Source organism: Athene noctua, chromosome 9, assembly GCF_965140245.1.
Source record: "Athene noctua chromosome 9, bAthNoc1.hap1.1, whole genome shotgun sequence".
NCBI lineage: Eukaryota > Metazoa > Chordata > Aves > Strigiformes > Strigidae > Athene > Athene noctua.
Window position 1 is genome coordinate 6,207,987 of NC_134045.1, and position 9,087 is coordinate 6,217,073.

Sequence of the window (9,087 nt, forward strand, 5' to 3'; positions counted from 1 at the left end):
CTGAGCAGCAGCCTTGGGTGGTGTGTGTGGCTGTGGGCCTAGAGGGAGCTGGAGGTGTGGGACAAGAGTTGTGCACCATTTCTCCTCTTCCAACCCCTGCCATGGCCTCAAGAGGAGCTTCCTGCCCCCCCCAGCTGGCACTGGGACAGCATGAGTACAAACACGCCCGTGACCCAGCAGCCAGTGCCCAGCCTCACCCTTGGAAGAGCTTTGCCCCCGTGTCACCAGGTCCTTGCTATCCCACAGGGAGGGAGGAGGGGCAGGATCATGTGCTGAGAACAAGCTTTTTTATTCCAAAACACTGCAGGGACTAGTAACTCACTGCAGAAATAGTCTCTCAGTGTGGGAGAGGGACTTGATTCCAGGTCAAAGTGCATCCTTGGCACAGGAGCATTGCAGACCCAATGGGCAGCATTACAAATGCGCTTTTTTTTTTCCCTTTGAAGAACCGTAAAAAACAGATTGAAACCCCAAAAATCAGCCTGAAGGCCCTAAGCAAACTGTCCTTCCAGCAAGGCCACGCTCCAGGGACTGTTTTCTCTGCCCAGCCCATCACAGCCTCTCCAGGCCCTGTGGCTTCTAGGGCAAGTAGCAGCACAAAAAAGCCACATCAAGACCGAAGGCTGGAAGCAGCTGAAGGAGCTGCCTCTGAAGCAGCAGGGACTTCCCTGCTTTGGAAGGCAGCTGGCCGCTCCCTCCCCTCGCCAGGGTGAGCGCTGTCCTTTTGATCGCATCCCACAACCTCCACAGAGAAACCGTCCGTGTCCACTTCAATGCTGTGGATGCTGAAGTTGCCCAGTCCCTAGGAAAGAAAAAAAAAAAAGTTACAGGTTGGGATAGGAGCCAGCAAGGGACCTGTTCTCACCTCCAAGGTCCAGGGGAGGGCCAAGGGGGCAACAGGCAACCTCATCCCCCTCGCGGTGGGGTGAGCAGCTCTTAGTGCTTGTGCTATATCAAGCATCTGCAAGCTGCCTGTGTCAGCAAACCGCTTGGGAGTGCACATCTCACCTCTGTTTTTGCCAGAATTTGGTGCAAAGCCTCTTTCTGCCGAGGGGCTTTGGTTAAGATGTAAAGGAAGCCGCCGCCGCCAGCCCCAGCCAAGCACTGCCCGTAGACGTAGGGTCGGAGAGCATCCATCATGCGCCCGACGGCCCGCGGCTCGCACCCGGGGGCCATGCACTTCTTCTGCTGCCAGTAGCGGTCCAGACACCCGCCAAGGAGCGGCAGGTTACCTGCAGGGGAGAGGATATCGCAAACTATATGCCTCTACTCCTTGCCCAAGAGGCAGAAACCCACCTCTGTCCCTCCTGCTCAGCCCAAGCCAAGTTCTGCTTTCTCATCTACCGCGTTCTCCCAGCTCTGCCTGCTGAGCAAGCAAACCCAGCCCTGGCCCATTGCTGTTTATTTTTAATCCTCCACAAGGGAAGAATTTGTTTGCTTTAATGCTCCAGCTTCCCTTCCACAGCATCCCAGCAGCCAAAGGCCAAATGAATGCACTACACAGGCTAGGCACGGCCCTCAGCCCCATCACAGATGGCTCATGGAAAAATCAATTCGGCCTAACCCCCATTTCACTCAAGCCTGACTTTCGGGACATTGCCTGCAACATGCCAGTGGGCCTGGGGGGAGACCTGGGGCTTCTGCAGCTGCAAGAACCTGCACCCCACCCCAGCTTTCCTCCCACCTAGGATTACACAGACTCTCCCTGGGAAAGTTTGTGTTTCTTCAGTGTTTCAAAGGGCCGCCCTGGCCCAGGAAAGGGGCTCACACCTTGCCTCAAGGCCTGGGCACACTCCTCGGCATTGCTCACCAGCGCGTCAGCATTCTGCACGGTGGAGGGCAGCCTGGCGTACCAGTTCCTCACCACGTCCTGCAAGAGGTCAGAATGTCCTCGTCACCATCCTCCTGGCTCCCGCAACACCTGAGGACGTTGTGCTGCACCTGCAGCCTTTGGTGCCAGCTCCCGTTGGGGTGGCAAAGCTCTGCACCAGTGACAGGGCAGAGCAGGGGACAGGCACCCCAGGCTGTGGGGGAGCAGAGGGCAGAGCCTGCGGCACCTGGGCGTTACCTGGAGCAGGTTGCGGGCCAGGCGAGTCTTCCCCGTGTACACCAGCAGCAAGTGATCATTGAGGGTCTGGGTGTAGCCACTGGGCACAGGGATCTTCTCCACCTCCACCCTGAGCGGCAGCTGGGCCTTCGACCTCCCGATTTTGATGCCAGGCACCAGCCCACCCACCTGGTCCTGCCAACCGCCGCCTGTGGGGCAGAGGGTCCTCAGCCATTGCTGAGCCCCCTGCCCTGCGGCCTGGCTGCACCCCCTGGCTGCTACCTGTGGTGAGTCTCTGCTCCAGGTGCAGCACGGCGTGGATGAGGGACTCGGTGCTGGCAGCCTTCCCGGCCGCCCGGTACAGGGATGCCATCACTGCTCCTGCCAGGATGCTGCTGGTGCCTGCAGGGAGCACAGGCAGGGCCGGGGCAGCAAGTCACCGCCCGTGCCACTGGGAGCCAGGGCTCCCGGCTGTGGGGCAGCGAGGGGGGTGCCCCATCCCGGTACTGGCACCAGTGGAGGACTCCCCGGCACCAGTGAGGGTCTCCCCAGCCCCTTCCCTGCAGACTTACCAAGACCAGACCCATGGGGCAGCTTGGACCAAGTGTGCACCTCAAATCCACCCCCGAAGCCCTCCCTCAGCTGGGTCCGCAGGGGTTTCTGCGAAGGGAGCTGCACAACCTGGGTGCAGATGAAGGCAGCTTTGAGCAAGGCTCCTGAAAACAAATAGAGAAAGCAAAGCTGATGCCGCTCCCTCCCCCCATGGTCCCCAAAAAGGGCCACCCTGACACCACAGGGTCAGGACACTGAGGGGACATCACAGGCCGTGCCGGTTGGCACCTCACCGGGGGCATGTGGCTGGCAGTAATCCTGCAAGTGCTCCAGGTCCCGGCACACCAGCTCCACCACCGCCTCGCTCCGTGGCGTTCCGCCGAGGCTGACGAGGCGCAGCTCCGGCTCACTGATGCGCCGCACCCGGGCACCGATGGGCCGGCACCCGTCTACCAGCACCGCCACATCCACCACGGCCCCCCCATGCTCGTATGTGATTGGGGGGGTGTCGCTCCAGCCACCTGCCGAGGCTCACCATCAGCCCCCCCATGGCACCCCGACTTCTCTTCCCCCACAAGGAGGAGATGGGGATCATCTGCCTCGGGGAGGCACTCACCAGAAAGGTCCAGGCGGGCTGGACACACCACCTGCACCCAGTGCCCCAAGGGTGGCAGCTCTGCTGGCCCCACGGTGACAAACTGGCACGAGGACATCACTGCCTGCCGGATGAGGATCTGCTCGGCCCCCTCATAATGCCGAGCCGCTCTCAGCAGCAGAGCGGGCCTGGGAAAAGAGAGGTGCTGAGCGCCCCCGCCGCTGCTCCCCAGGCGCCAATGCCCGCAATGAGGCAGCGGCTGCTCACAGCCTCACCTGCTCATCCACTTCTGCCGCTCAGCAGTCAGCTCCCGGACGCCACCGGCAACGTCACCGCTCTCCAGCAGCCCAAAAGCCACAGCCCACTCCCTGTTGGCAGCAGGCCCGCTCCGCAAGCCCCCTTCCCCTCGCGCCATGCAGCCCAGGACGTCAGCGATGCAGGCGAGTGCCCGGGCTGCGATGCCGGCGTCACCAGCCGTGGAGGCCACTAAAAACCAAAAGAAGGCTGCAAAGCCATAGGCAGGCTGCAGCCACCCCAAAGCACCCCACTTCTGCAGTAAACTGGCTCTTATGAGGCTCTGAGAGGGACTTGCACAGCTCATCAGACGCCCTGGAGGTGCATGCCCATGGGTTCTTGCAGTGGAGGGGGTCACTGGAGGGGGTGGGGAGCACTGAACAGCCCCGATACCCAGAGATGCAAGACACAGCTTGTGTGAGTCCAGCTCACCCTCGTCCAGTGTGCCCAGCATGACCTCATGGTAGCCCTCATGGACAGCACTGCGGGTGAGCGGCAGGAGGCTGCTGTCCTGGCGCCCCAGCAGCACCCACCGCACCTTGCGCTGGCCCTGCAGGAAGAAGAGGGCCCGGCGGGCACCCAGCTCGGCCGCCTTGTCCAGGCAGGGCAGCAGCTCCTGCCAGGACATGCGCCAGGCCGCTCGCCAGCGGGCCAGCCGCTCGCCGGCCACCACTGACGGGGCCAGCAGCCACAGCACGTCCTCCAGCCCCAGCGCCTCGCAGGCGTGCAGCACTGGAAAGAGCCGGGCACTGAGCAGGCAGCGGCTCCTCCGCGGCATCTCGGCATCCCAAAGGTCCCCTTCCCTGATGGAGGGAGAACGCATCAGCACCACCCCGGGGCTCGAGGGCACCTTCCAGGAGGGGAAAGCGAGGCACAGGAGGGAGTCGGGGGGATGTGACACCTCCCACTGCAGCCATGCCCAGGGGAACTGGTCTCCCTGTCCCATCCCATGGCACCTACCGTATGCCCGTTCGACAGAAAAACTCAGCCCACGGCGCATTCAGGTAGGTGGCCTCTTCAGCAGGGCTCTGCAGGGGCACGGAGGGGCCAGTTACACCCCAGCTTCGCGGGGAGCCTGGCACCAGCTCAGCACCCCCATACGTACCTGCCAGTCATCGAGGCGGCCGGTCAGAGTGAAAACGCGGCAGGACAGGTCATGCAGTTGGATGTGGTGGCCCTGCAGGACAATGTCACGCAGGGGACAGCCCCGCAAGGCTGGTGAGGAGCCTGCGGTGAGGCCTGAGAGGAGGCAGCCAGGACCGATCTCCAGGGGACCCTGGGGAAGAGGGAGCAGGGTCCTGCGTGGCACGGCTGGCCCCAGAGCAGCCCCCAAACCACAGCCAGATCCTGACCTCAGAAGGGGACAACCACCCCAGGAGACAAGCTGGGGCCAGCAGGAGCCAGGTGCCTGAGGGGGACATTTGGCTTTGTCAAGGGGCTGCAGGGACAGGGACTGCAAAAATTCAGAGCAGGTGACAGCCCCCAGAGCTCACAGCCATGACAAAGCCCCCAGGGAGAGGGTCTTCCCTGGTTCCCAGGAAGGGACAGCCCAGCGGTGACAGCCTCCTGCCCTGGCCTGGGGAGGGTGACAACCACCAAGATTGCCAGCACCAGCCAAAAGGCAGCCCCGAAGAGAAAGGGCACCCCAAATCTCACAGCCGTGAGTCCCCCATCCCAGCTAGGGCCGCCTCACCCTGCTGCCGATTCAGAGCACTGAAAACTCAGGGGTCACCCACACCCCAGCCACGTGCCTGGAGGTGACAGTGCTGGATGACGCTGCCGGCTGCCAGCTGCACGGGTCCTTCCAGCAGGCAGTTGGTGACTGAAGAGCCATCCTCCAGAAGAGAGGGCTGCTGCCGAGGGCACAGAGGCACGTGGGACCGGGGTCCAGCCACACAGTCCGGGGCAACCCCCAAAAAACGTGTGTGAGCAAGGCTGGGGATGGAAGGACATACGTCCACATGGGAATGGGCTGTTTTGCAGAAGCGGAGGTGGCTGGCAGAGCCGGGCAGGAGCGTCAGGCTGCGGATGTGGTCGCTCGCAGAGGTGGTCATGTAGTCGTAGGATGCGTTGGGAATGCAGGCTGGAGAGGGGGGCAGGAGAGCTGTCAGCACACCGACGACAAATGTGGGTGTGCCTGACACCCGTGTGAGCCAAGGGCAGCCAGGCTGGACATCCCCAGTTGAAGGGGTGTGGAGAGAAGACCTGGGGAGCTGCAATTGTAGGGAGAAACAGCCAGGTGCCAGGCCCTGACCACCCCATCTCTCCCCACATAGGGGAAGAGGGCTCGGGGTGTGTGTGGCACACACCTGCCGCAGCATCACTCACCCATGCTAAGAGGGAAGGTGTGGAGAGCTGTCCACAGTACGGAGCGGGCACTCCTCACGCTGGCGTCACTGCCACCCTTCACAAAATCCTCCTCCGTCATCCCCCCTGCCATGCACAGCACGATGTCGAAGAAGAGGGAGAGCTGGGGAGAGAGAGACCTGCTGGGTGCAGCCAGGCTGGCCAGTGCAGCCACCCTGACCCCCACCCTGCTGCTGAGTGCTCCCATCTTGCCACCTTTCCCACCCAAACCTGGCAGCGTGGGGGCAAACAGGCCCTAGAGAGATGCCCAGCAGCAGCACCCATGGGGAAAGGGTCCTGTTCCCTGTGAGGGGCTGTCACCTGGATGGGTGGTGCCCCCGAGTCCAGCCCCATGTAGGTGCAGGCGTCCAGAGGAGGGATGACGTGGGTGGCCAGAAGCTGCTCAGCAGCATCCGAGGAGAAGAAAACCACCCCGCAGACCTGCCAGGGCACAGCGGGGCTGAGGCCGCAGCCGTGGTGACACAAAGGATGGGGCTGGCAGGGCCACTGCTGCCCAAGTCACGCCGTACCAGCGGGACGGTGCCATCAGGCCTTGCACACTGCTGGATCTGGGCCTCTGTGCCTCTGTAGATGATGTCACGCACCAGCCCCTGGGAGCAAGACCACCCCGATGAGATCTTCGGGGAGCACCAAACCAAGCAGCCATGGCAGGGCTGGGACCTCAGCACCCAAGGGGCCGAAGGGGCGGGGACCCCTGCGCCTCCAAGGGATGCTCCTTGAAGGGGGAACTGCTCCCAACCTGCTCATCAGTGAGGTAGACCCCATGGTTCCTGGCATACGCCTGGCTCCCAGGCACTGCGATCACTCTGACACCCTGGAAGCCGCCCCAGTCAATCCCTGGGGAGATGGACAGAGACCAGTGTCCACTGGGACAGTGAATGTACCTGCACTGGGCACAACGGCCTGAAAACAGCCCCCGGCAGAGAGGGTGACAGCAGTGTCCAGCCTCAGCCACCTTGCTGCAGGCACAACAGATGCTCCCAATTACACAAGGCTCAGCAACACCCGAGCATCCACACCCTCATGGGGGCATGGCACAGGCTGAAACAGCTGTGCCACTGCAAGCTCTGACTCCTGTCCCAAGCCAAAGCAGGTGCTAGAGGCAAGGCTGGCACCCACTCACCTGGGGCCGAGGGCACAGTGAGGAGCATGTCAGTGCTGCAGACCCACACGCCAGGCGGGGAGCCCACACAGAGCTGTCGAGAGAAGGGACACGTGCCCAGGGATGGCACGGAAGGGGCTTGGCCCTCACGGGGCAGCCAGCACCCTTCCTGCCGTGCTGGGAGCCTACTGAAGGCACCCTGAAGGCTTCAGGGGGAGCCGAACCCTCCCCCAGGCCAAGGTGACCAGCATCGCGTGGCAGGAGCCCGGGGCCCCATCCCACAGGCCACACAGACCCGGTGTGTCATGGTCCCCAGCAGGCTGTCCAGGTTGCAGACCAGAGCTTCAGCCAGGGCGCCAGGCTCCTCCACGGGCAGGCAGGTGAAGGCCCGGCCGCAGTCGTCAAAGGAGAAGTCACGGCCCTGGCGGGATGGGGAACGCGGTGGAGGGGTCACAGGGAGGGAGAGGGTGGGAGGCAGCTCCAGCTCCCAGCCGTGCGGGGGAGGTCCCAAACCGGGCTGCAGGTCGGCTCTCACCATGTGCAGAATGAGGATGTGGGCTTCCCTCAGGACGTCGGAGCTCACCACCTGGGAGGGCAGAGCAGGGGACACTCAGCGAGGGGCCGGAACAGCCGCCCGCCCGCTCCCACTCCCGCCCTCCCCGGGCCCACCCGAGGCTGCCACCCCGCTGCCCCCCCGCTGCCCCGCCGGGGGAGGCCCCTCACCGTGCAGCCCGCCCGGGCGCTGAGGTGCTCGGCCGCCACCAGCAAGGCGTTGAGGGTGGCCCCGCCGCTGCCCAGGCGGGCCCAGGGGTCCTCCACGGCCAGGAGGAGCGGGGGGGGCCGCGGGCCCAGGCCGCCCCTCAGCCGGCGGGCCTCCAGCTCTGCCAAGCGAGAGGCCGCTGAGAGCTGGCACCCCGCGCCCCGCCGGGGGGGGGCAGGGGGGAGCGCCAGCCCCGCCGCTTGCCTCGCTGGAAGGCGGACACGCAGCCGCCGCGCTGGCAGGTGAGGAGGACGACGCTCCACTCCGCCGCCATCGCCCCCCCGCCCCGGGCCGCCCCGGCTGCCGCCCGCGCCGCGGTGCCTGCTGGGAGATGTGGTCCGGCCCCCGCCGCCGCCCGCGCGCCCGCCGCGGGAGGGACTACAGCTCCCGGCGTGCCCTGCGCGCCCGCCGCGCCCCGGGCGCCCTCCAACACCGCCCGCGGGGCTCGCAAAGGGCGGAATCGGGGTTTTGACGTTTTCTGCCCCAAAATGGGTCCCCCCGGCGGTGAGCACCCCCAAGTGTCATCCCTGCCACGAGCCTGCCCGGCCTCAGCCCGGCTCCTCGCGGGGGCTCTGCGGCGGGGTGGGGGTGCCCGCGTGCGGGCGGTGGGTGCCGGTGCCCGGGGGGTGCCGGGGTGGGCGGCAGGGGGTTATCCCGGGGATATGGGGGTAGGTACCGAGGTGGACACCGCAGGGTGCCGATGGGCTGGTGTGAGTGCCAGGGCGGGTACCGGGGATGCCGATACACCGCGACGGGCACTGGGTGGGTACCTGGGCGGGTAGCGGGGTGTGCCCCTGTGCCGGGGTGGGCAACGGGGTGGGTACCGGGGTGCATACCGGGGGCTGCACATGTCTCGGGGTGGGTAGCAGGGGGTGCCAGGGATGCTGGTGCGCCGCCGTGGGTAGCAGGGTGAGTACCGGGGGCTGCCGATGTCCCGGAGTGAGCACCGAGGGATGCCGATGTCCCAGGGGGGGGTACTGGGGGATGCCGATGTCCCGGGGTAGGTACCGGGGTGGGTACCGGGGGGGTGCCAGGGATGCCGATGCGCCGGGGTGGGTAGCAGGATGGCTACCGGGGGCTGCCGATGTCCTGGGGTGAGTACCGGGGGGGTGCCGATGTCCCGGGGTGGGCACCGAGGGGTGCCGATGTCCCGGGGTGGGTACCGGGGGATGCCGATGTTCCGGGGTGGTTACCGGTGTGGGTACCGGGGGCTGCCAATGTCCCGGGGTGGGCACCGGGGGGTGCCGATGTCCCGGAGTGGATACCCGGGTGGGTAACGGGATGGGCACCGGGGATGCCGATGCGCTGGGGTGGCCGCCGGGGGATGCCGATGTCCCGGGGTAGCGGGCTGGGTACCGGAGCAGATACCA

At 65.2% G+C, this 9,087-nt stretch overlaps 1 protein-coding gene across 3 annotated transcripts; it reads right to left on the reverse strand.

Annotated features, from left to right (window-relative positions):
* Window positions 1-278: 278 nt before the first annotated feature.
* FCSK (fucose kinase) lies at window positions 279-8,003 on the reverse strand. Of its 3 annotated transcripts, XM_074913526.1 has the most exons (23): window positions 7,922-8,003; window positions 7,681-7,838; window positions 7,493-7,543; window positions 7,253-7,378; window positions 6,979-7,051; window positions 6,595-6,692; window positions 6,365-6,445; window positions 6,156-6,275; window positions 5,817-5,958; window positions 5,444-5,571; window positions 5,240-5,341; window positions 4,594-4,764; window positions 4,449-4,516; window positions 3,921-4,291; window positions 3,470-3,680; window positions 3,216-3,382; window positions 2,893-3,120; window positions 2,620-2,763; window positions 2,330-2,449; window positions 2,069-2,256; window positions 1,771-1,870; window positions 1,009-1,232; window positions 279-802 (listed from the first exon to the last, which is right to left on the reverse strand). In XM_074913526.1, the coding sequence occupies exons 1-23, from the start codon at window positions 7,989-7,991 to the stop codon at window positions 611-613; spliced, it is 3,333 nt and encodes a 1,110-aa protein (XP_074769627.1). In that variant the 5' UTR covers window positions 7,992-8,003; the 3' UTR covers window positions 279-610. The 3 variants fall into 3 exon arrangements, with proteins under 3 accessions (XP_074769627.1, XP_074769629.1, XP_074769628.1); XM_074913528.1 differs by lacking the exon at window positions 279-802 and having other exon boundaries at window positions 1,014-1,232; window positions 1,811-1,870; XM_074913527.1 differs by lacking the exon at window positions 279-802 and having other exon boundaries at window positions 1,014-1,232; window positions 1,769-1,870.
* Between the last annotated feature and the right edge of the window lie 1,084 nt (window positions 8,004-9,087).